The following is a 27,286-nucleotide window of genomic DNA, read 5'->3' as shown; positions in this document are numbered from 1 at the left end:
AACTGAGAAAATCCTGTATTGATGGGTTTTAACCTAAGTTGATTAAAACTTCAATTTCTATCATGAGCCAGATAGGGGCTTGATATTAAAATTAAACTCAGAAGTTTGAAAAAAACTTTTTCTTTTCACACTTGAGGTTAACCTCAATTTTTTTTTTTTTAATCTGTTAGCCATATTCTGGCATATAGCCAAGGCACAGTTCCGTTAAAGGCAGGCAAATCCTGGTGAAGACTGAGGGCCTCAGAGTACCCCGGACTGTGGTACTATACGCAGAGGAGGCAGACAGTCACTAAGAAGGGCTCCCGGGCAGTTTGGCAGAAAGGACATAAGCTAGAGGACTTGATAAAGCTCGTGAGGTCTCTGAGAGTGAGATCATGGCTTAAGCTCTTCTCTGGCACATGACCCTAGAACGTGACCCCAGAACAGGTACTCAGGGTGCTGAGTGAGTGAACATAGAAACAGAAACTGGTATCACCCAGCCACGTGGGCTGTAGAGGCCAAGAGGAGGAGGAAGCATGTTCAGGGAAAGCAGAAGCGGATTTTCTTCAGAAACTCAGGCAGACAGACCACTGGCCACCTGGAAGTCAGCCGCTGGGCAGTGGGGCTCTAGCCACTGGCTTACTGATTTGGGTAAGAGAAGGGCTAAATAAAAGCGGGAGAGGGTGCAGTCCTAGGTGGAAATTCGAGATGACAGTCACATTAACAGCAAACGACTCAAGAATAGGAAAAAAGTAGACAAAGTCCCGGGGCTGATCTTAGTTCTCATGCAAAATGAAGGTCAGAACTGAACAAAAAGGATGAAGAATCCCAAAGCCCTGACTCCAGGCTGGGGTGCAGGGTGGGCCTTATTGGGAAGGCAGAGTCCAAAGGCCTCTGGCCACAAGTACAGAAGCAGAGGCTGGGAATTGGGTGATCCTGACACCACGTAACCTCTAGATCACTGCTTCCCAGATTTCTCCGTCTTATGGAGGAGTGAAAACACTGCCTCTCTGTTGGTTTGTTTGTGCACTTTAAAAACTGACACACAGGGTTCACAACTTTTTATTGTGCTGAATATAGAAAAACTATTATTTACTGTGACTGTCATTTCACACACACACAAACACAAGGACACTTTAACAAACATGCACAGCCATAAGAAGAGACTCTCTGAATAAAGGGAAGTTATAAAACCTGACTACATTTAGTCTTATGAAAGCTGACTACATCCTCATTATGTTTTTTGTTTTTGTTGTGAACCGAGGACATTTTTCACAGCTCAGCACTGGTCTGTGGGACCTTGTTTGGCAATATCTGCTGCAGACCAATATTTTTGCACTGTGTTCCAGCCTTCCCAGGCCACCAAGGGCGAGAAGGAGGGGCAGGCCATCTGGGTCCAACGCCAGCTGACAGTGCTTGACTCCACCCCCCTGCGACATTTAGAACAGCTCCTTCTCGCCTGTTTCACATATTGTGTCCATGTAAGATTTAGTTAACAAGTATTGCAAAAAAAAATAAGTTTGAAAATCACTGGTCCCCAAGCTCCTAGATTACTGCTGAAGAAACCAAGAGCTACACACTGAATTCAATAACAAAGCTGAAATTAAAAACCAGGACTTTGACTCCCAATTCAGATCCCAGAGAAAGATGACCATACCTACTGATTTTGCAGAGTTCAAAATCCTGAGCAGAACTCTACATAGTTTTAACCATAACCAAGAGCTTCAGAGGTCCAAGGTGACCTTACCACTAAATTCAAAGTCCTAATTCTACCTTTAGCCAAAAATTAGAGTTACGCTGGGCTTTGGAGTCTGGTCTGGGACCAATTCCACAATAATTTATTACCCTCCTTCACTAGAGATAATCAGAAATATTCAAAGAACAGAAAAGGGGGAGCATCTCATGGGATGTCTGGAAGTTATCCAAAGCTTCTGGTGTTGAGGAGCTGGGGTGAGGCGCTCTCGTTTCTAACAGTCTGTGGGTTTGGCAGGTAACACTAGACTGAATCTAAGCTGGCTGGCTGGAGTGCTGAGGGGGAGTCTCTGGTACACAAGGGAATGCAGGAAGGAGGATCAAGGCTTAGAAGGAAGGGAAGAGGGTCAGGTTTCTCCCTGACTCCCTTTCCTCCTCCAGAGGGTCTGGACTTTGCTGCAGGTCAGGGCTGAAGCCTGTTCCAGGACAATGCAAAAGTGTCTGTGTGGATTTTACAGAGTTCATGTCCCAGCTCAGAGCCTACTCTCAGCGTGACCAGACCCAGCTGTGGACAACAAACAAACAAAAAATTGAGGAAGGTCTGATATTTCAGGGATATTTAGAATAACATTTTCTTTTTCAAAATAAGGCATGAGGACTTCAGATCTGGCTGGAAACTGGTCTGGATGTTTATTTTCCTCATTGTCTCTGGAAAAAAAGGGTGGGTGATTCAGACATCTGCCTCCGCCTCTGGGCTGGGGCCTGGGTCAGTCTTCACTCTGATCTTCGTTCCTCAAGGGACCTGTGTCAGCCTGGGGGGGGGGGGGGGGAAGCTGCCTACCACCTCCCACATTTGCTCTAAGCTTCCCAAAAAGGTCCCCCAGAGGAGTGAGAGATCTGAACTCAGTTTAAAAAGGCAAAATACAAAAGGTAGGGGAGGGAACAAGGCAGGAAAAGGTCCTCCCAGAAATGAGAGAAAGGGTAAGGTCTCCAAGAAAGGCTTCTTTCCTCCCCAGCCTCATCTACTCCCAGCTTTTCCCTCTAACCCCTGCTTCTCCCTTGGCACCATTCCCTGTGTGAGGGGGAAGGACCAAGGTCACCAGAGGGCATCTGAGTGGACTGCCTGACTCCATCACAGCCCTCCCTGCTGTGAGAAGTCCAGCTGGAATAAGGGGGCCTGACCTTTCACGCACTAATCATTCTCTCTGGAGAGGAAGGAGCTGTTTGAAGACCCTGATAATATTCCTCCACTGGAGGCTGAAAACTTTCCCAAAAGCACATCGATGGGTATCATTTCATCTCAGAGGGAACCAGGACTTAAAATAATTCTGCTGTTGAGTTACCGGGAAAACTCATGGATTACTAGAAGTTTATGGCCCCATGTGCAAGGATAACACACAAATTTGTGAAGTGTTTCCATATTTTATGGGGATTCCCTAGTGGTTCAGGGCCACTGCAGGCCCTGCCTGCAACGCAGGAGACCCAGGTTCGATCCCTTGGTCAGGAAGATCCCCTGGAGAAGGGAACTGCAACCCACTCCAGTATTCTTACCTGGAGAATTCCATGGACAGAGGAGCCTGGCAGGCTACAGTCCGTGGGTCACAAAGAGTCAGACACAACTGAGCGATTAACACTTTCACTTTTCAAATGTTTACAAAATACTTAAAGCGGGGCAGTCTCACCCAAAATTTTAGCAACGACAGATAAAGAAGAGTTGGCTGGAAGGTCATCTTTCCATAGAGTTAGTCATGCAACTGTCCTGAAATTCCTGCCAGGGAGTTAAAGAAGGGGAAAAGCTACAATAAGAGACAGGATATGGAGGCGGCTCTGGCCTTATTTCAAAATCTTCAAGAGTTGCAAACGGGGCTCTGGTGACCTAAACTCCCTGAGCTGTAGTTCACAGTAGTTTGTTGGCTACTTTGAGATGGATCATGTTGTCTTGCTAACTTAGCCCTTTGAGATTAATATTAGTGCATAGATAGCACTTTGCGTATGTATAGCTCTCAGTGATAGATCAACTTCTTGCTTCTCTTCCTTGCTGGCTATTTTGTGATTTACAAACAGCCACAATAAACAGGTCTTCGAGGCCAATATCACTGATGAACATAGATGCAAAAATCCTCAACAAAATACTAGCAATCTGTATCAACCAATACATTATAAAGATCATACACCATGATCAACTGGGATCATCCTAGGTATGCAAGGATTTTTCAACATACGTAAATCAATCATTGTGATACACCACATTAACAAATTCAAGAATAAAAATCATATGATCATCTCAACAGATACAGAAAAAGCTTCTGACAAAATTCAGCACCATTTATGATAAAAACTCTCCAGAAAGTGGACATAGAGGGTACATACTTCAACATAATAAAAGACATATATGACAAACCTATAGCCAGCATCATACTTAATGGTGAAAAGCTGAAAGCATTCCCTCTAAGATCAGGAACAAGACAAGGATGCCCACTCTTATCACTTCTATTCAGCATAGTTTTGGATGTCCTAGCTATAGCAATCAGAGAAGAAAAAGAAGTAAAGGGAATCCAAATTGGAAAAGAAGTTAAACTGCCACTGTTTGCAGATGACATAATATTATACATAGAAGATTCTAAAGATTTACCATAAAACTACTAGAACTCATCAATGAAGTTGGTGAAGTTGCAGGTTACAAAATTAATATACAGAAATCTGTTGCATTTCTACACACTAGCAACAAAAAATCTGAAAGAGAAATGCAAGAAACAAATCCATTTATCATCACATCAAAAAAACAAAAACCTAGGAATAAACCTATTTAAGGAGGCAGAAGACCTATACTCTGAAAACTATAAGATGCTAATGAAAGAAACTGAAGAAGACATAAACAGATGGAAAGATATACCATGTTCATGGATTAGAAGAATCACTATTGCCAAAATGATGATACTACCCAAGGCAATGTATAGATTCAACGGAATACCTATCAAATTGCCAATGGTATTTTTCACAGAACTAGAACAAAAAAAAATCTCAAAACCTGTACAGAGACACAAAGGACCTTGAATAGCCAAAGCATTCTCAAAATAGAAAAATTGAGCTGGACGAATCAGGCTCCCTGACTTCAGACTACACTACAAAGCTACAGTCATAAAAACATTATGGTACCAACAAAAAATATAAATATAAATCAATGGAATGGGACAGAAAACCCAGAAATAAGCTCACACACCTATGGTACAGTAATTTATGACAAAGGATGTAAGACTACTCAATGTTGGAAAGATAGTCTCTTCAACATTTGGTGCTGGGAAAACTGGATAGCCACATGTAAAAAAATGAAATTAGATCATTCTTTAACCCCATACACAAAAATAAGCTCAAAATGGGTTAAAGACCTAAATGTGAAACCTGACACTATAAAATACCTAGAGGAAAACATAGGCAGAACATTCTCTGACATAAATCACAATAACATCTTTTTCAATCCATCTCCCAGAAAAATGGAAATAAACAAAAATAAACACGTGGGACCCACTTAAACTCAAAAGCTTCTGCACAGCAAAGAAAATAATAAATAAAATGAAAAGACAATCCGAAGACTGGGAGAAAATATTTGCAAATGATGTGACCAACAAGGGATTATTCTCCAAAATTTACAAACAGGTTATGACCCTTAATAGCATCAAACAACCCACTCCAAAAAATGGGCAGAAGATGTGAACAGACATTTCTCCAAAGAGGGCATACTAATGGTCAATGGGCACATGAAAAGATGTTAAACTTCGTTAGTTATTTGAGAAATGTAAATCAAAACTACAATGACATATCACCTCATACCTGTCAGAATGGCTATCCTCAAAAAATTCCACAAACAATAAATGCTGGAGAGGATGTGGACAGAAGGGAATCCTCTTACACTGCTGATGGGAATGTAAATTGGTACAGCCACTATAGAGAACAGTATATATATTTCTTAAAAAACTAAAAATAGAGCTACCATATGACCCTGCAATCTCACTCCTGGGCATACATCTGGAGAGAACCATGATCTGAAAGATTACAATGCACCCCAATGTTCACTACCAGACTGTTTACAATAGCCAAGACATTGGAGCAACATGTATGCCACTGACAGAGGAATAGATAAAGAAGCTGTGGTACATGTATACAATGCACTATCACTCGGCCATTAAAAAGCATGAAATAATGCTGTCTCCTGAAACACGGATGGACCTAAAGATTGTCAGACTGAGTGAAGCAGCTCAGACAGAGAAGGAAAAATATCATATGATATTCCTTATTGTGGAGTCTGAAAACAAATGATACAAAATAGCTTACTTAAAAACAGAAAGAGACTCAGAAAATGAACTTATGGTTGATGGGGAGGAGAAGGGATAGTTAGGGAGTTTGGGAAGATCATGTACAGACTGCTATATTTAAAATGGATAACCAACAGGGACCTACTGTATAGCACATGGAACTCCACTTAATGTTATGTACCAGTCTGGATGGGAGGGGGGTTTGGAGGAGAATGGATACATGTATATATAAGGCTGAGTCCGTTCATGTTCACTTGAAACTATCACAACATTGATAATTGGCCATATCTCAATACAAAACAAAAAGTTTAAAGTTTGATTTAAAAAAACCAGGTCTGTGAAAAGAGATTTGGATCAATGAAAAGGAACCAGAGCACACAGTCCTAGGATGGAGTTAAAACTCTTAAGATTCTAGACCTGGCAACACTGCTTTTTTGGGAATGTCAGTGCCTTTAAACCTGAGTTTCCTTACTGAGCAGCAGGGATCATGCTAGCAGCCCTGCTCTCTTGTGTCTTTATGCTCAAAGGAGACTGTGTTAAGTGTTTCTACAGACTGTAAAGTTCTCTAAAAGTAACAGATACTTAAATCATATCCTGTTCATCTTGACCTTCAGATATAAAAATCGTCACATTCACCAAAAGCACTACATGGAAAGCAGAGAAACAAGCAGCTACCATTCACGCTGTACACCTATGCACTTCCCCAGTTTCCCCCCAGCCCCTCGGTGAGGGAGCATCATCTCCACATGAGAGATGATGACACCTAAAAGAGATACTTACTCAACATCTAGAGCACGTAAGTAGTGGCAGCCAGTGTGCCTTTCAGAGTGCATGTGAGACTGAGGGGTGCTGCAGGCCCTGAACTGGCCGTGGAATTAGAGGAAGGCGGGGACCACCGGGGACGAGAAGCTCTCTCGGCTTAGAGGATTCGAAGGGGTGGGGGCTTTCTGAGCAGTGGATGACTCCTGAGTCCATGAATAATTCACCCAAGCTCTGCACTCCGAGCTGGCTCTTTTTGTGTGTGGTACATCTGGTCAGGGACAGCTGCCCATGATGGAGCCACAAACGTGAGGTCTTGGCCCCGCCTGCTCGTAAACACAGCTCAGAGCAGCTTTCTGTTCCCTGCTCGGGGACTGAAGGCTGTTTTGATTCCCAGAGAAGGCAGGGTTCTTACTGTTGCTTGTGCATGCGTGTACACACACACGCACGCACACACACATACACCTCCCCCCTAGACAAACAAAAAGCCAACTCCACATATATGACACGAAATCCTGATATTCATTCTTGGAATTGTTTTTCCTTCCTGAGTGTCATTCCTGGTTTCCTTTTGGAAAGAGTTCTCTATCAGGGTGTTTTCCCCACCCTTGGGTTGATATTCAGACTCCGTGTCACTCTTGGTTTGGTCTTGATACTAGGCAGGTTTTATCCTAAGCATTTTTGGCTGAAATATGTGAGGAATTGGAGAGTGGTAGCAGAAAGAAGAAGCTGGGGGTGGCAAGAAGGATTAAAAAAAGACTCCATCTGCCACAGAACTCCTTCCAGCTGAAAGTGAAAAACACAAGTTTTTTTTTTTTTTTTTTTAACGACAGGTCCCATCACAACTCTTTTTTTAAAAAAAAAGCAACAAGGAATATGTACTTGAAGGAGGCTCTGTATGGGAAGGAATTTCTACAGGACCAATAGCAAGTGAAGGTATGGACTGCACAGGTCTTGGGGACGCCTCTACATAGACTACAATGTGAATCCGCCATTGGGAAATACGAAACTTGAGGGGCTGCCAGTGGTCTAAGGTCTGTGTTGATAAGCTCATAGAGAAACAGAACCGGTGGGTGAAAAGAAGATTTTCTCTATTTGAAGAAATGAAACTAAGCCCTCAATCAAGTGACTTCTTCACATCGTCCCAGAGTTGGGATGTGAGCTCAGGCACCCCCTTCACCCACCCACCACAGACTCACCAATAGAGATTGACGGCTGGATTAAAGCTCTACAAGTTACTAAACTCTTGGAATATTCCAGCCCAAGGATTTCAGCAATATGGACCATTGAGGAGGGAAACCTGAACCAGCTGCAGGACCCTGGTGGAAGGGGTCAAAGAGTGCTTTCAATCTACTACGTGGTATCCACAGGGGCGAAAACAACAGGGCTTGGCTCTGGCTGATGTTCACATTCCAGGAGGTCCGGGGCAAAGAGATGGCGTGTGAGAATGCAGTCAGACTTGGGTTAGACTAGAATCCCCGCTCCATCATTTTCTAGCTGTGACCATGAGTCGAGATCATTGCTACCTCAAAGGATTACTGTGAATTTTTAGTAAGAATGTATTTTACATACTCTAAAAGGGTAGATACTCAATACACAGCTCCTATTATTTCCTTTTGTGGTCACTGAGGGTTACCTATGAAGTACAGGATGTGTCTCACACGAGGCAGGTGGACAAATCCCAGCAACAGGAGAGTGGCGCTGTGTTTAGGAAGAAACTTAGGCAGACGAGGGCTGGAGAGTCTGTCTGAACCCAGCCAATGCATAGGTATGAGACAAGAGCTTTAGTCCTGGAGTGTTAGGCATGGATTAAAAAATAGCACTCTTTTTTTATTTGAAAGAAATGGAAACACAGTTGATTAAATGAAATAAAGCACTTTAGCAAAAGTAGGTAGTCAAATGTTAACTTCCTTCCTGCTTTTCCTCATATCCTGATTCTAAAAGAAACACTGACTTAGATGATTAATCTTCCACTCCTTACCTGAAGGTTTTACAGATAAGATATACTTGTAGAAACTGCTTCTAAGTTAAAACAAAACCTATTATGTGGCTGAATCTTGTTACATACCAGATTCTACCAGAGGAAGAAAACCCACTTGTTTTCATCAGAAAGATCTCACAAAGAATCCTAAACCTCGATCATAGACAACTAATGTTCTTGCTCTGATAATTAATCCACTAGAAATCTATTAAATAATACCTTATAAAAGAAGTTAAAAGTTAAAGGGAATATATTGTCTAACAGACAAGGCCGTTGAAAAACACTGACTTGGTTACTTGTCACCTCCTTAATATTTTCCCTCTTTTCCTTCCCTCGTTGAGCTGGTGGTGTGTGGGCTGGTGCCTCCATCCGTGGAGATGCTTCTGTTATAGAACTTCCCTGGGACTGTCTGGTTATGTCTGTTCCCTCCACTATACTATGATGTCTGAGTGCAGGAACTCTGCTGTTCATCTTTATAGTCTGTAGCCTCAGTGGTTATGACAGGGACTGTCACAGAATAAGTCTTCCATAAAGATCTGCTGCGTGAATGAACAATGTATGAATGAACAAATGGATATTCCTACCAAAAGAAAGTATGCCCAGATGATGCGGTTATACACATTTGAATTTTAATCATACTTAAATTCTATATAGTAAAAGTAGGGATTCAGACAATAACTGTTTTTTAAATATGTGATTTAAAAATAAGATATTTGCACCAGCAATAAATTTTGCTACATTTTAAGGATAATTTTTTTTTTTTTTGGTAGGGACACTTCTAATCCCACAAGAGAATAGTTCAGTTTAAAGTAACTTGCTTTTGGTTCCTCCCCAACCCCATTATACATATTTCCTAAAATCTGATGTATTTCTTGGACTTACTTCTCACATTTATGAAAGCTTTGAGACTAGAGGGTCTCTGGCTTTTTTCTCCTGCTTTTTAAAAACCTCTTCCTCATTTTCTTCTTCTTCTTTTTTTTTTTTTGCATAAGCATTTTATTCCTCCGTCAAAAATAAAATGAAAAACAAAATCCATAAAAGCTATAATAACAAAGATTTGGTCAGGTAGAACCAAAAATTTCACCCAGTAAGCAAAAATTATACCAAAGAATTTAAGAATCAAATGGGGCGTCATAATCCTTACTCAAGGAAGATCACAGAATTCCTAGAGAAGGACATCTAGTCCAGGCACAATCAGCTACATAATTTGCAAAGCCCAGTGCAAAGTGAAACTTCAAGGCCCCTCGCTCAAAAATTAAGAACTTCAACACAAATAAATGTAAAGATAACTTGTGCTCATGGATTTTAAGAATCTGCATTGTTAAAATGTCTATACTGCCCCAAACCATTTACAGATTCAGTGCAATCCTCATCAAGATTCCAATAGCATTTTTTACAAAAACAGAAAAAACAATCCTAAAATTCATATGGAACCACAAATCATCCCAGATATAGCCAAAGCAAGGTGGAGAAAGAACAAAATTGGAGGGGTCACACTTCTGGATGTCAAAGTATATTATAAAGCTATAGTAATCAAAACAGCATGGCACTGGCATATTAATAAAAAAACAGACACGCAGACAAGTGGAACAGAACAGAAAGCCCCAGTATATGGTCAACATTTCATAAAGGAGCCAAGAATACTCAAAGGAGAAAAGTCTCTTCAGTAAATGGTATTGGGAAAACCAGATATTTACATGCAAAAAAAAAAAAAAATTAAAATCCAATCTCACACTATGCACAAAAATTAACTTGAAATGCATTAGACTTAAATGTAAGACCTGAAACTATAAACATCCTAATAGAAAACACAGAGGAAAAGTTCTTTGACATTGGTTTTGGCAATGATTTTTTTTTTTTTTTTTGGATGTGACACCAAAAGCACAAGTAGAAAAGGCAAAAATAAATAAGAGGGACTACATTAAACTACAAAGCTTCTGCACAGAGAAAGAAACAACCAATAAAATGAAAAAACAGCTTTAGGAATGGGAGAGAAATACTTGCAAACCTCCTATCTGATAAGGTGTTAATACCCCAAATACACAAGGAACTCATATTACTTGATAGCAAAATCTCAAATAATCTGATTAAAAAATGGGCAGAGGACCTGAATAGACCTTTTTTCAAAGAAGATATCTGAATAGTCAACAGGTACAGAAATGCAAATAAAGTCAAAACCACAATGAGATACCACCTCACACCTGTTAAATGGCTAGTATCAAAAAGATTGTGGTAAGTGTGACTAGAGATATGGGGAAAAGGCAACCCTTGTGGACTGGAGGTGGGAATATAAATTGGTACAGCCACTATGCAAAGCAGTATGGAGGTTTTACTCAAAAAATTAAAAGTAGAACCATACAACCCAGTAATTCCACATTTGGATGTATCACTGAAGGAACTGAAGTTACTGTCTGGAAGAGTTATCTGCTCCCTCATGTTAATTTCAGCATTATTTACAGTAGGAGTGACATGAAAAGAACCTAAAGGTCCACTGAGGAATGAATGGATGATGAGTGTGGAGATTTCTTAAAAAACTGGAAATAGAACTACCATATGACCCAGCAATACCACTTCTGGGCATACACACTGAGGAATCCAGATCTGAAGGAGACACGTGCACCCCAATGTTCATCGCAGCACTGTTTATAATAGCCAGGACATGGAAGCAACCTAGATGCCCATCAGCAGATGAATGGATAAGGAAGCTGTGGTACATATACACCATGGAATATTACTCAGCTGTTAAAAAGAATTCATTTGAATCAGTTCTAATGAGATGGATGAAACTGGAGCCCATTATACAGAGTGAGGTGAGCCAGAAAGATAACATTACAGTATACTAACACATATATACGGAACTTAGAAAGATGGTAACGATGGCCCTATATGCAGGGCAGAAGAAGAGACGCAGAAGTACAGAACAGACTTTTGAACTCTGTGGGAGAAGGGGAGGGTGGGATGTTTCGAAAGAACAGCATGTATATTATCTGTGGTGAAACAGACCACCAGCCCAGGTGGGAGGCATGAGTCAAGCGCTTGGGCCTGTTGGGCTGGGAAGATCCAGAGGAATTGGGTGGAGAGAGAGGTGGGATGGGAGACCGGGATGGGGAATTCGTGTAACTCTATGGCTGATTCATATCAATGTATGACAAAACCCACTGGAAAAAAAAAAAAAAATCCTCCGAGAGTTTTTCTTTTTACATGAATAAATTTCTGCTTTTATAATGAGAAAAAAAAAATGTGACCATATATCTGTGTGTATATATATCACATTATACATATACATATGCACACACACACATACTTTTTTTAATTGGAGTATACTCAGTTTACAATGTTGTGTTAATTTCTGCTGTACAGTGAATACACAAATCCACTCTCCAGACTCCAAACCCATACAGGTCACTGCAGAGTCCTAAACTGAGTTCCCTGTGCGATACAGTATGTTCTTATTATCTTTTTATACAATAGTGGGTAGGTGTCAATCTTAATCTCCCAATTTATCACCCTCCTTTCCTCCATGGTAACTGTAAATTTGTTTTCTGTATCTGTGAATCAATCTCTGTTTTGTAAACAGGTTCCTTTGTACCATTTTGCATTCCACCAGCAACATATGAGGTGGGATACATGAGCAAAGTATGTTTCTTCACATCCTTGCCAACACTGGTCACTGTCCATATTTTGGTCACAGTCATCCTAGTGGGTGTGAAGTGTTATCTCATTGTGGTTTTGTTTCACATCTCCCTAATGAGTAAGGATGTCCAACATCTTTGCATTTTCTCATGGGCTTACTGGTTATTTGTATATCTTCTCTGGAATAATGTCTATTCAGATCCTTTACCCATTTTTAAATGAGGTTATTTTTCTTGTTACTGAGATGTAATAGTTCTTTTCATATTCTAGATACTAGACCCTTATCAGATATAATTTGGAAATAATTCCTCCCATTCTGTAGCAGGAGTTTCTCAAAACTATTTTGCAGCTGTAAGTCAGCCCTACTGAATCAGTACCCATGAATTAAAAGATGAAAGCTTTTATGGTGATTCTGATGACCCACCAGGTTTGTGAACAAATAACCCAGACCAGAGCTTCTCAAATTTTAATGTGCCTACAGATCACCTAGGTATCTTAATACAATTCTGAGGGAGATAGAACATTCCATTAGGATACCACAGTAATAATAGTTGCAAATGTGATCCACAGATGAATGCTAAAATTAGTGGGCAAAAGTTTAAGCAGAAATGGGGTATTTGCTCATCATTAAAGTACTTCCTCCAAAATATTTATTAATTATGAAAGCATAGATAGCAGCTTTACAGTGGAAGAAGGTGTCAGATACCATCTTAACCAAGTGATCAAGGTAACATGACTGACACCATGTGTCCCCTAATACAACATGCAGAGAAAGGCACATTACCTCTGTGGTAGTCTCCCCCAAACCTCAATTTAATCATGAAAAAACATCATACAAATTCAAACTGAGGGAGATTCTACAAAATATCTAGCCAGTATGCCTTAAAAGTGTCAAAGTCAAAGAAAACAAGAGAGTCTGAGAAACTGGCATCCCAGATTGGAGGCCCAAGAGACAGAACCACCAAATTTAATATGCTATCCTGGACCGAATCCTGAACAGAATAAAGACACTGGTGAAAAACAAGTGAAATCCCAACACACTGCAACTAACTGTATTGTACCAATCAACATTTTGACAACTATACTCTGGTTAAGAAAGGTGTTAACGTTAGGGAAAGTTGGATGAAAGATACATGGGAACTTGCTGTACAGTTCTGTACCTCTTCTGTTAAGTCCAACATTATTTCAGAATAAGAAACTTTAAAAAATATGCAGATTCTGATCCTGTAAGTCTGAGCAGAAGTCTTCTATCTTCCTAACAAGTTCCCAGGAGAAGTTGATGCTGTTCATCCATAAACCCCACTCTGATATCAAGAGTCCAAATCAGTGGTTCTCAGATTTAACCATGCATCAGATCACCTGGTGGGCTGGTTAAAACACCTCCAGAGTTTCTGATTCACTAAGTCTGGGTGGGGCTTAAGAATCTTCATTTCCAATAGGTTCCCAGATGAGGCTGATGTTGATGAGCTAGAAACAGTTTTCATGTTTTTAAAGCGTTCTAAAAAGTTTAGAAAACAGGTATAGGAATCAGAGATTGTATGTGGTCTTCAATTATTTACAGAATATGGATGCTGAATCCCAGACCCTTGCCACTCGGTGTGAAGCCTTCAAAAGACTGATGCCTCGGTCCCACCCCTGACATTCTTAGCTAACTGATTTGATATGGACCCTCAGCATCAACATTAAAAAATGTTCCTCTTTAATTCTGACATGTAACCAGGTTTAGGAAACTACTAACTTAGGCTTTCCATCTGCCACACACACACACACACAAACCCTACTCCTCAATCATCCTAGAGTTGGGGATGAGACCAAACAAATGTCAAAGAGCAATTCTGCAACTGAAGCCTCACTTAAAAATGTTGAGCTACTCTTTCTGTGAAGGCTAACAAAATCCGAACACAAGTTAGAACTCCCCCCTTCTCGTGTGTCCGTTCCCAGGGAAACAAAAAGAACAGTGGATTGCAATCAACAGTAATCACAAAGAATCCCACATCTCCCCTTGCCAGAAAAGCAGCGAGTATAACTGTGTAGATTGTTCTGAAGCAGAAGACAGGAACGGACAGAGGATGGATCAGAGAAGAGAGCAAGGGGCAAGCTGCCCCACGTGTGGTTGACAAGTTAACCAGGCACAGAGAGCTAGACAGCTGAGGGGAGAGAGGGCAGACCTGAGAAACGGCGTGGCGTGGAGGTGACTGAAGAAATACCATCCAGTACCTTGAGCTTCCTCACAACCCTGACATGCCTTCTTTCCATGTGAGCAGACTCGGGGCTAGGAGGCCCTCTACTCTGCGGCCAACCCCTTCACACTCTCACCCTCCGCCTACTTCTCCTCCAGCTCAGAGGACAGCATTTCGCTGAAGCCCGCTCTGCTCGTTCAAGGAGTCTGAAAGCCGCCACCTTGGCCGCAGGGGCCCAGCCCCTGCCAGGAGGCCCCTGGTCTCTCCCGAGAAGGGTCTCGTACCTGTGCTCTCTTCTGCCTGGTTGAAGCCGCAGATCTGGCAGATGCTCTGGACCCACTTATTCATGTCCTCCTCTGTCTCGGCCACCAGGTAGAAGGTGCGCTCGCTGGTCTTGATGTCGAACACAAAACTGTCCTGCAGCTCCTTCTTGTTGAAGGTCAGGCCTGCATCCACCTGCTCGCAGAAGTTCAGGTTGATGATGCGCAGGGGCTTCTTGGAGTGATCATTCTTGTAGTACTCCAGGACGTCGGGGTCACCACTCATCCGGCCGCTCCGCAGGATAAACCAGCGTTTCTTCCAGGCCTGCACGGGAAGGAGTGAGAGGAGAGGGAAAGTCATGAGTTACTTCAAAGCTTCTCACAGGTCCTCAGATATCACCAGGCTGAGGGTGGGGACTGTTGCACCTGCTGGCCAAGCGTGGCCTCTATCTCCTTTTTGTGTTTCCCCAGGGTTTCAAAAACAGCGGATGACTTTAGAAGACACGTTAACACAGCATTTCACTACTGAAACAGGATCTTATCACTATGAAATGAGATACGGCATTTCCACTTTTTCAGATCAAGAGGTCAGATGAGGACTAAAACACTTTATACAATTATCCCATCAAGCTAGAATACAGCCTCAAACTCACAGGACTTTTAGTCAGGGTGGAACTTGCAAAACCATAACATCTCAGTTTATGGATGGGGTCCCCCACTAAGACAGAGTGAGTGGAAGCAACAATGTCACATACAGCAAGCAGCAGAGAAAAATGTTTCCAAGCTTTCAGTACCTGGTGCTTTTACCCAATCATGATGCCTTGGAAGAATCACATAGAAACCCTTCTAAAACTTCCCTGAAGCATATAACTTCAGGATTTCCCCCATCTCATTCACTATATATACTGGATAATAGTATATCCCTAGTATTTATAATACAGCCCTGTACATAATAAGCACTCAATATATATTACTGAATGAATAAACTCCTTACATCATGCCATATTATGGAATTTAACACTCAGTTACGCATCTCCTTATGTTGTCTTCTACATTCCATCTCTTCAGTGAGACTGAGGAATCTGTGAACAGACATCACACAAAGTGGTAAAAAGATATCACAAATAAAACAGCCTCGGGTGGAGTCTATGCTTCACCACGGACAAGCTGTGTGATTTTTAGATAAAGTTATTTACCTCTTTGGAGCTTGCTTTATCTATAGAATGAGAATCACTGCTTTATCTATAGAATAGAATATCATCACCAACTGTTCTACCTACCTTACAGGGTTTATACTGCACACAAAGCACCATGATGCAACCCTAAAGCGCCACTAATGCCACGGATCTGACTGTCATCACGGTTCTTTAGACCTCACTGGGACTCCACTCCATTAATCCTGGCACTTTGCACCCTCACCTTCTATCTCCATCCTCGCTTCCTTCTACCTGCCTTGTTCCTGTGATCCATCATTATAATCATTCTCTTGCTTCTCTTCCTCTCTTTCTCTGAGAAACCATAACCCTTGACTAAGTCTAATGCTTAGCCTACTCTGCCTGTTCCCACTCAGCTGTACGGAGCTGGAGAAAATCACACAACCACGTTGGCTGCTCTCACCTTAAGCTCAAGTGAGCCCTCACGCTGCGACAGTCTGACTACATTTATCTGGTCCATGATTTTCTCTTGCTCTTTGGCAATCATCTGAACCTCACCCTCTTTAAACCTGTAGCACCTCCACTCTGGTATGAGAATACACAAGCAAGCAGAAGAGAATCGACACATGTTCCATTACTGTATTTACCAGTCTGCCTGCATTATAGCAAAGTAGTGTATTACTATGCAGCATGGACGGTTCACCCAGTCTAAGGCCCACTTTCTTCCACGAGAGCATCACCCCCTCTCACTACATGGGGACATCACTGTATCTGGGCAATCACTGCATCTTCCCTCCCTCCTAGGATCATTCCCACCAGGACACCAACTTGTTCCATCTCAGAAAAAAAAAAAAAAATACAAAGTTTGACTTGATCCCACATTCCCTTCCAACTATATAGCCCAGTTTTCTGCTCCTCTTTACCGAAAAACCTCAGAGATTTCTATAGTGTTAATCGTTGCTTCCTCTCCTCCCATTCTTTTCTTGGAAGCAATACAAGCAGGCTGCCCCCGACCCCCACCTCCCTCAACAGAGGTCTTAAAGAGTTCAATACTCTAAAGCAACTTTTGGATTTGACTTGATCTCTCAGCAACATCTGATAATAGTTTACTATTCCATTCTCTTTGAAGCATTTTCCTCATTTGGCTTCAGTGCTCACTCTCAATTTTCCTATCTCCCAGCTTCTCTTTTTCAGTTTCCAGTTCTGGTTCCTCCTCGTCCCCCTGACTTCTAAAGGCTGGAATGCCCCCATCCTCAGTTCTTAGACTCTTCTCTTTCTATTTCCACTTCTTAGGTTATTCTATTTCATTTCACAGGTTTAAAAGTCATCTAACTGCTATAATTGGCAAATTTATAGCTCCAGCCCATACCCATCTATAGAACTCTAGAGTCTCATACCTGCTTCTCACTAATAGGTATCTTAAGTCTTTCTTTCTTTTTTTTTTTTTTAATTAGTTGGAGGCTAATTACTTTACAATATTGTAGTGGCTTTTGTCATACATTGACACGAATCAGTCATGGATTTACATGTGTTCCCATCCCAATCCCCCCTCCCACTTCCCTCCCCATCCCATCCCTCTGGGTCTTCCCGGTGCACCAGCCCTGAGCACTTGTCTCATGCATCCAACCTGGGCTGGTGGTCTGTTTCACCCTTGATAGTATATCAAGTTTTTCTTTAAAAATACATTTTATTTATCTGGCTGCATTGGGTCTTAGCTGGGGCATGAGGAAGTTTGTTGTGTTGCATGACATCTCTCTTCGAGACATGGACTCTCTAGCTGTGCACGAGGGCTCTGTGGTAGCACCACTCAGGCTTGGCTGCTCCACGGCATGTGGGATCTTAGCCTCCCAACCAGGGCTTGAACCCACGCCCCCTGCTTTGCAAGGCAGATACCAGGGAAGCCCTGGCATCACAAACTTCCTTTAAATGGAGCTCTTCCTATCCTCCAAGTCTCTTCTTCCTTCAATGCTTCCCATCTCAGTTACGAGCAGCTCCAACCTTCCAGCTGCTCAGGCCAAAAATCTTGCTGTCAGTCATCGACTCCTAAACCCAACATCAAATCCGGTTGGTCCAAACAGCTGTAAACATACATTTATAACCCGGTCACTTCTCCACACCTCCACGGTCATGCACTTGGTCGAGTCCACCATTCAGCCGCCTTCCTGGTTCTGTGTTTTCATCCGGCAATTTGTTCCCGACATGAAAGCTGTTGTCAATCAGGGCACAGCGCTTCTCTGCACCAACTGTCCTCTGGCTTTCCACTTAACTCAGAGGAAAAGCCGAAGTCCTCACAGTGGCCAGTGAGCCCCGGGCGACACCCCCTCACCCACACTCTCACCCTCTCAGCCCTGCCCCTCTCTGCCGCACCCACTCTGCTTGAGCCACGCTGGCCGCACACTCCTGCCTCAGAGTCTCCGCTCTGGCTGTTCCCTCTGCCTGGAATACTCCTTCCCCAGATATTCCCACTGCTTATGCATTCCATCAAGTCACTATTTAAATGTCACATTACTGGACAGACTGTTTTCCTGGCTGCCCGATCATCACACTCTCTCCCCCTTACTCTGCTATGTTGATCTCACCAGCACCCACATCACCTAAAACACCGTATGGCTGCTGATTCCACCCACCTCCTAGAATGTAAACTCCATGAGGGCAGGTATTGGTTCCTTTTATCCCATGCTACATTCTCTGCGTTTACAGTTGAGCCTGGCACATCAGTGGTTATCAGTAAGTAGGTACTGGATTAATTACTGAATCATTTTCTCCCATCCAAGTATTAAGCAGGCCCAATCCTGCTTAGCTTTCATGATCAGACAAGATCAGGCACGTTCAGGGTGGTATGGCTGTAGATTGAATCATCTTCTTACATGAACTCCTGACAGAATCCAGAAGGTTAGGGGGATATAGCTGTTGCCTAATAAGCCTTAGGTGGAAGTGAAGATTAAGGTATAGGATAGAGCTGAGGAAAATAAATGTAAGTACCTTCAACTATAGTTGCCTAACATCTTGCTCAGGCCACTGTGTACAAAACTCTCTATGCACTTGTGTATATGCAAGCTGCAGGTACATGTACATAATGCAAGTGTGTGGATAGCATGGAGAAGTTTTTAAAGGTATTAAAGGGTGTGTTTCAGTTGATGTATCCTCTTTTAGGGCCTGGCTCTGTAGAAAGAACTGTCTCCAAATCACTGGGGTGCAGGTGCAAGCGTCAACACACATACACACACTGTCATAAACAAGAAGAAGGTGTTTGGAACAGATAACATCGGAGTCCGTCAGGTTCTGCTTGCAAGAAATGGTGGGGGCTGATAAACGGCTACGTACAAAATGCTGATGAATTTATGACAGAGCAGGCAAAGCCATCCAGTCTGGTCTCAGATTCACATCCCTCTTCTGCCACAACACCCGCTGCCTCAACTTTCATGTACTTTTTTTTTTTTGGAAACCACATAATTCAGAAGCAAATATAAGCAACTCCATAGAGTCTAGCTCCAAAGACAACTTCTCCAGTGCCTCAGCTGAAATGGACCTCTACTTCCCCTGAACCTTCATAACACTTTTTATGAACTTCTCATGGCATGTCATTTTTTTTTTTAACAACATATTACAGATATTTTAGTATTTGTTATTTCTTCCCAAGTAGACAATGAATAAAATCTCCTCCTACTCCTCTCTGAATCTCCATGGTAGGTGTTTGCTAAACATTATTAACATGAACTGCTCTTATCTCCTTGGCCTCATTTATGTTTATGTTTCCTTCCTGCCATCCATCTATCTATCCATCCACGCAACAAATATTTATTTAGTGCTTAATATGCTTCAGGGCCTTCCCAGGTGGCGCACTGGTAAAGAATCTGCCTGCCAATGCAGGAGACACAAGAACGTGGGATTGATCCCTGGGTCAGAGTGATTCCATGGAGTAGGAAAAGGCAACCCCCTCTAGTATTCTAGCCTGAAAAATTCCATAAACAGAGGAGACTTTACTAACTTCTCAAAGGAGGACAAAGGCATACGGATGGCTGCATTTGGAGGGTATTACGCTAAATGAAATAAAGCAGACAGGGAGAGACAAAGCGCCACATGGTATCACTTGCATGTGGAATCCAAAAGATAAAACAAACTAGTGAATATGACAAAAAGGAGACGGACTCACAGATACAGAGAACAAACTCGTGGTTACCAGTGGGAAGAGGGAAGAGGGTAGGGTAAGATGGCGGTAGGGGATCAAGAGGTACAAACTATTACATATAAAATAAATAAGCTACAAGGATATGTTGCACAACGCAATGGAGTATAGCCAATATTTTAGAGCTGTAAGTGGAACATAACCTTTAAAAAGCATGAATCATAATGCTGTACACTTGTAAATTATATAATATTATACATTAACTATATTTCAATTTTTAAAAAGGCATATAGATTATAAAGGAAGAAAAAAATTGTCCCTATTTGCATGGCATGATTGTCCACATAAAAAATTCCAAGGAATTCAGGAAAAAAACTCCTAGGACAAGTAAGCAAGTCTGGCAGGGTCAGTCACAAAATACAGGCGAACCTCACTGTATTGAGCATGGCTTTATTACAGTCTGGGGGTGCTGCATATTACATGAATTGAAGGTCTGTGGCAGCCCTGTGTCCAACAAACCCGCTGGTGCCACTTTTCAAACACCATCTGCTCACTTTATGTGTCTGTCTCACATTTTGGTAACTCTTGCATATTGCAAACTTTTTAATCATTATCTGTGATCAGTGATCTGACGAAGCTCAGGTGACAGCATTTTTTAAACAATAACTTTTATATGTATGCACCGGGAAACCAAAAACTTCAGATGACTGCAATGTCTGCTTTATTGTGGCGGCCTGGAATCTAATTTGTAATATCTTCAAGGTATGCCTGACAAGATGAACATACAAAAATTGATTTGCTTCTGTATTCTATCAAATACACACATGGGCATAGAAAATGAAAGTACAAGGCCATTTATTCATATAATCATTAAAAAAAAACACAAAAGAGGCATGAATCTAACAAAACATGTTCAATACATGCATGCTGAAAACTATATACAATGTTGATAAAAGGAAGTTTAAAAAACCTAAAAGGAGAGGCACACCATGTTCATGGATTGAGACACAGCACAGTACATCTCCCCAAATTGGTGTTCAGATTTAACACAACTTTAATCAAAATCCCAGCACGAGTTTTTATGGATGTAAGTAGAAGTATTCTAAAATGTACAGAGAAAGGCAGAGAAAGTACAATAGCTAAACAACTTTGAAATAGTAGCTGAAAGGGGAAAGGCAGGCCCACTAGATTTCAATAATTACAGTATAGCTGCAGAAATCAAGACTATGTCATACTGGCAGACACACACAGAACCCAGAGAAAGTGAGAGTCGCTCAGTCGTGTCCGACTATTTGCAACCCCATGGACTATACGGTTCATGGAATTCTCCAGGCCAGAATACTGGAGTGGGTGGCCTTTTCCTTCGCCAGGGGATCTTCCCAACCCAGGGATCGAACCCAGGTCTTTCGCAATTGCAGGCGGATTCTTTACCAGCTGAGCCACCAGGGAAGCCCACACAAATATGTTCAACTGATTTCTGACAAAGGTGAAAAAGAAATTCAATGAAGGAACAACCTTTTCAATAACTGATGCTGAAGCAACTGGGCATCCATAGCGGGGAAAAAAGTGAATCTCAATGTAAGTCTCACACCTTATACAAACATGAACTCGAAATGAATCATGAAAAAAACCAAAAACAAATGAAAAAACCAAAATGAATCATGAACTCAAATATACAGTTATAAAACATTTAGAAAAAAGTTGGAGGAAATCATTGTATCTAGTGCTAAGCAAAGAGTTCTTAGACTTCTTAGACCAGACACCAAAAGCATAGTTCATAAAAGGAGAATTTATAAATTAAGATTTCACTGAAATTCAAAACTTTAGAGGCTAAAAAAATAAGCTATAGAGTGGGAGAAAATATTTGCCAACTACAAAGGAGAGTATGGAGAATACATAAAGAACTCTCAATACCCAACAATTTAAAAAGGGAAACAGTCCAAGTAGGACTTAGGCAGAACATGAAGAGACATTTCACTAAAGAACACATACAGATGGCAAATACGCACACGAAAAGTTCAACATCATCAGCAATTCAGGAAACACAAAACCACAAAAAGATATTATCACAAATGTAACAATGGCTAAAATTTAAAAAACTTGTAACAACACAAAAATGCTGGCGATAAGGCAGAGAAAATGTGTCACTCAAACATTGCTGGTAGAATCTAAACGGATATAGCCACTCTGGAAAACAAGTTTGGCAGTTTCCTTTTTAATTTTTGTTGGAGTGTAGTTGCTTTGCAATGTTATGCTGGTTTCAGGTGTACAACAAAGTGAACCAATTACACAGCTATCTATTTCCACTTTTTTTTGTTGTTTTTAATGTTCTTCTCCCACATAGGTCACTACAGAGTACTGTGAAACTCCAACACTTTGGCCACCTCATGCCAAGAGTTGACTCATTGGAAAAGACCCTGGGAGGGATTGGGGGCAGGAGGAGAAGGGGACGACAGAGGATGAGATGGCTGGATGGCATCACTGACTCGATGGACTTGAGTTTGAGTAAACTCTGGGAGTTGGTGATGGACAGGGAGGCCTGGCGTGCTGCGATTCATGGGGTCGCAAAGAGTCAGACACGACTGAGCCACTGAACTGAACTGAACTGTGCTATAGAGCAGGTTCGTATTAGTTATCTATTTTACATATAGTGGTGTGTATATGTTAATCCATTCTCTCTATCCCCCCTCCATCCCCTGGTAACCGTAAGTGGCTTTCTACATCAGTGCTTCTATTCTGTAAACAAGTTCATTTCCACCCTTTTTTATTCCACATATAAGCAGTATCGTAAGATATCTGTCCTACTGTGTCTTACTTCACTCAGTGTAACAATCTCTAGGTCCATTCATGTTGCTGCAAATGGCATTACTTTTTATGGTTTAGTAATATTCCATTGTCTACATTAACAGGTATCACATCTCCTTTATTCATCCATCAACCGATGGACATCTAGGTTGTCTCCATGTCCTGGCCATTATAAACAGCGCTAAAATGAACACTGGGGTGCGTGTATCTTTTTGAAACATGGTTTTCTCTGGCTATATGCCCAGTAGTCAGATTGCTGGATCATACAGTAGTTCTACTTTTAGTTTTTTAAGGAATTATAATACTGTTCTCCGTGGTGGTTGTACCAACCTACACTCCCACCAACACTGTGGGAGGGTTTCCTTTTCTCCACACCTTCTCCAGCATTTACTATTTGTAGATTTTTTTTTTTTTTTTGATGATGGCTGTTCTTATTGGTGTGAGGTGATACCTCGTTGTATTAATAGCCTTGATTTGCATTTTTCTAATAATTAGTGATGTTGAGCATCTTTTCATGTACTTTTCGGTCATCTTATGTCTTCTGTGGAGAGATGTTGGCAGTTTCTTAAAAAAAAAATAAACATGCAACTGCTATATGATCCAGCAACTGTATTCCTGGGCATTTATCCCAGAGAAATGAAGATTCACATTTATATAAAAACTTTTACATGAATGCTCATGTAAGTTTTATTACAATAACTCAAAACTGGAACAATCTAGACATCTTTCAGTGGGTAAGTGGTAAATAAACTGTGGTACTTCCCTACCATAGAATACTACTCAGCAATAAAAAAAGGAACAAAGTATTGACACATGCAAAATCCTGAATGAATTTCCAAAGAATTATGCTGTATTTTGTTAGAACCAGTCCCAGAAGGTTACATAATGTGTCATTCCACTCATAGAGCATTCTTGAAATGACAGAATTTAGGAATGGATAGCGGATTAGTGGGGCTTCCCTGGTAGCTCAGCTGGTAAAGAATCCGCCTACACTGCAGGAGACCCTGGTTTGATTTCCGGGTTGGGAAGATCGTCTGGAGAAGGGATAGGCTACCCACTCCAGTATTCTTGGGCTTCCCTGGTGGCTCAGATGGTAAAGAAGCTGCCTGCAATGCGAGAGACCTGGGTTTGATCCCTGGATTGGGAAGATCCCCTGGAGGAGGGCTTGGCAACCCACTCTAGTATTCTTGCCTGGAGAATCCCCATGGACACAGGGGCCTGGCGGGCTACAGTTCATGAGGCTGCAAAGAGCTGGACTAAGTGACTAAGCACAGCACACAGAATAGTGATTGTCAGTGGTTAAGGAGAGGGCTGGAACGGGACAGAAGTGGGTGAGGCTACTCTCAGGTATAAACAGCTGGTGGGAACCTACTGTCCGGCACAGGGAACTCAGCTCAGGGCTCTGTGATGACTTAGATGGGTGGGGCTAAGGTTCCAGAGGGAGGGGATCTATGTATACACACAGCTGATTCACTTTGTTGTATAGGAGAAACTAACAAAATATTGTAAAGCAGTTATACTCCAATAATTTTTTTTTTAAGTAAAAAAGAATTGACTGTGGCTTCCCTGGTGGTTCAGAGGTAAAGAATCCACCGGCAATGCAGGAGGCGCAGGAGTCGTGGGTTCAATCCCTGGGTTGGGAAGATCCCCTGGAGGAGGAAATGGCAACCCACTCCAGTATTCTTGCCTGGAGAATCTCATGGACAGAGGAGCCTGGTGGGCTACAGTCTACGGGGCTGCAAAGAGTTGGACACGACTGAAGCAAGTTATCACGTGGCTAAAGAGGGCAGTATGAAAGATTCTTTTGGTGATGGAAATGTTCTGGATCTTGACTGCAACAATACCAACATCTTTGTTGTCATACTGTAGCACAGTTTTGGAAAATGTTACCACTGGGTAGAAAGTGGTACAGGTTACTTGGGCTATTATTTTTACAACTATATGTGAATCTAAAATTACCTCATAATTGAGAGTTTAATTTAAAAAAACTTATCCACAAGAGAATTGGAATGTTCATAGAAGAGAAGTAGAGATCATGGAGAGAAAGGTTGTTCATACTTGGCAGATGATTATAACCAGACCTAGTTGTCCTCAATCTTTCCCATTCAAGGATAGAGATGGGCTCTTCAGGAATCACACGAAAATATGATTAAACTTTAGAGCATTCAGGGTCCTGAGCAGGAGGACACAAAATGGAGTAAACTAAGAGGCACCAGCATTTCTAAACCTACTGAACTACCTGCCAGATCTAGAAGATCTTCGCTGCAATGGCATACATGATTCTCTGCCTTGGGGAAACATGTTAAATAAGGCACCAGCCAACTTCTCCTATTTTTCTGTGTAGTAGCCAGGTTCCAAAACAGCTCCTAATGAATCTCGTTTCCCAGTGCAACTTTATGTAGTCCTCTTTCCTACTGAATGAGGATGAATAATAGGATGCTGCTTAAATGAAAGTGTGTGACTTCCAAGGGTAAGGCATGAAAGACACTGTAGATTCTTTCTTGGTCTCCTTTGGATCAGCTGCCATGTTGTAAGGACACTCAAGAAGTACAAAGGAGGAATGCACATGGTGAGGAACTAAGGCCTCCTGCCAGCTATGAAAAAGAGCTATTCTTAGAAGCATATCTGTCAGTCCTAGTTAAGATCACAGCAACTATAGGTACTTTTTGACTGCAATTTCATGAGAGATCCTGAGCCAAGTCCACCAAGCTAAACTGCTCCTAAATTGCCGATTCACAGAAATCACATTAAATAATAAATATTTATTTCTCCTTTAAGCCAGTAAGCTTTAGGGTAATTTGTTATCCTGCAATAGATAATACATTTTACTTTGGGCTTCCCAGGTGGCTCAGTGGTAAAGAATCTGTCTGCCAATGCAGGAGTCGCAGGAGACGGGGGATTGATCCCTGTGTTGGGGAGATCCCCTGGAGGAGGAAATGGCAACCCACTCCAGTGTTCTTGCCTAGAAAATTCCATGGACAGAGGAGCCTGGCGGGCACAGGTCATGGGGTTGCAAAGAGTTGGACACGACTGAGCATGTGTCATGAACATGAGCACATTTTAATTTTCACTACCAGGGCCATTTGGGTGTAACCAAAGGTAGCCACTAGGAGGAAAGCCTTGACTATTTAGAAGACTAAAAGTAGAGCCTAAAAGATAGATTAATAGGCTAAAGGAACAGAAGAATCTAGAAAGAGACCCATACATACATCACCTCTAGATTTAAGAAAAAGATGATACTGCAGTGCTGTGGAGAAAAATAAAACAAAGCCAAACTTGTCTTTTCAATAAGTGGAACTAGGTCAATCTGATAACGATGGGAAAAGATTCTTTACCCTTATGTCATGCCATATGTGAAAATTAATCTCAGATCACTGTAAACCCAAATGTGAAAGATGAAATAATAAAGCATTTAGAGGAAAACAAAGGAAAATATGTTCATGACTTTGGGGTAGGCAATGATTTCTTGAATACTCAAAATGCACTAAGACAAGAGAAAAAGTGAGCAATTATACAACATTAAACTTAATTTCTGATCATCAAAAGGTACTGCCAAGAGAGTGGGAGGAGATATTTGCAATACATATGTCTCATATTCAGAACACATCTAAAAAAGTGTACAAATTAGCAGGAATAAGACCACTCAACAGAAAAATGAGCAGACACTATATAAGTTTGAACAGACACTATACAAAAGAAGATATTAAAGTGGCAATAGACATAAAAGGATCTCAACTTCTTTACTCATTGGAAAACATAAATCAATAACACTAACAAAACCACCAGAATGTTTATAATGAAAAAGAATGACAGTAGAAGTATGGTGAAGACTGTGGAGAAACTCTCACACCCTGTTAGCAGGAATGTGAGTTGGTATAACCACTTTGGAAAACTACGGCAGGGTTTACTCTAGCTGAACACACACCCCAGGGCCTTGTATCTACTCCCAGATGCCTAACTCAAATAACTGTGCACATATATTCATTCAGGCATATAAAAGTATGTTCATTGCAACATCATTCATAATAGCCCAGATCATGCCTCCCTTTCTGCACTCCTTATTTCAAGTGCTTGCTATCTATAGTCTGAACTGTTTTCATAGCTTCCTAACCAGTTATTCTAATTTAATGCTTATAAATGACTCCAGTTTAATTTTCCAATCAGAGAAAAACTCCAATCACATCATTCCCGCTCCCCTATCCAAAAATCTAATGACTCCCTATCACTTGCATAGCAATGGCTAAGTCCTATGGCTTAGTTTTGTTTTTTTTTTAAGCTAAAATTTGAAAAAGATTTTCAATGTGGTAAAACATAACATAAATTTTACCATTTAAGTGTATAGTTCTGTGGCATTAAGTATATATACACTGTTATAGTGTCTTTGATATTATCCATCTTCAGAACTTT

General features: G+C 41.4%; 1 protein-coding gene across 3 annotated transcripts in view; it reads right to left on the bottom strand.

Annotated features, from left to right (window-relative positions):
* The window catches only part of GAB2 (GRB2 associated binding protein 2), a 172,753-nt gene that overhangs the window by 40,356 nt on the left and 105,111 nt on the right, over positions 1-27,286 (bottom strand). For all 3 annotated transcript variants that reach the window (XM_065937010.1, XM_065937011.1, XM_065937012.1), the window contains one exon: positions 14,819-15,119. In XM_065937010.1, coding sequence (XP_065793082.1) covers positions 14,819-15,119 — 301 coding nt within the window. The remainder of the gene's footprint in view (positions 1-14,818; positions 15,120-27,286) is intronic.

This window comes from Muntiacus reevesi, chromosome 5, assembly GCF_963930625.1.
Source record: "Muntiacus reevesi chromosome 5, mMunRee1.1, whole genome shotgun sequence".
In the NCBI taxonomy this organism is placed as follows: Eukaryota; Metazoa; Chordata; class Mammalia; order Artiodactyla; family Cervidae; genus Muntiacus; species Muntiacus reevesi.
The sequence above is the reverse complement of the archived record's forward strand: the minus strand, read 5'-3'. Positions and strand labels throughout refer to the sequence as shown.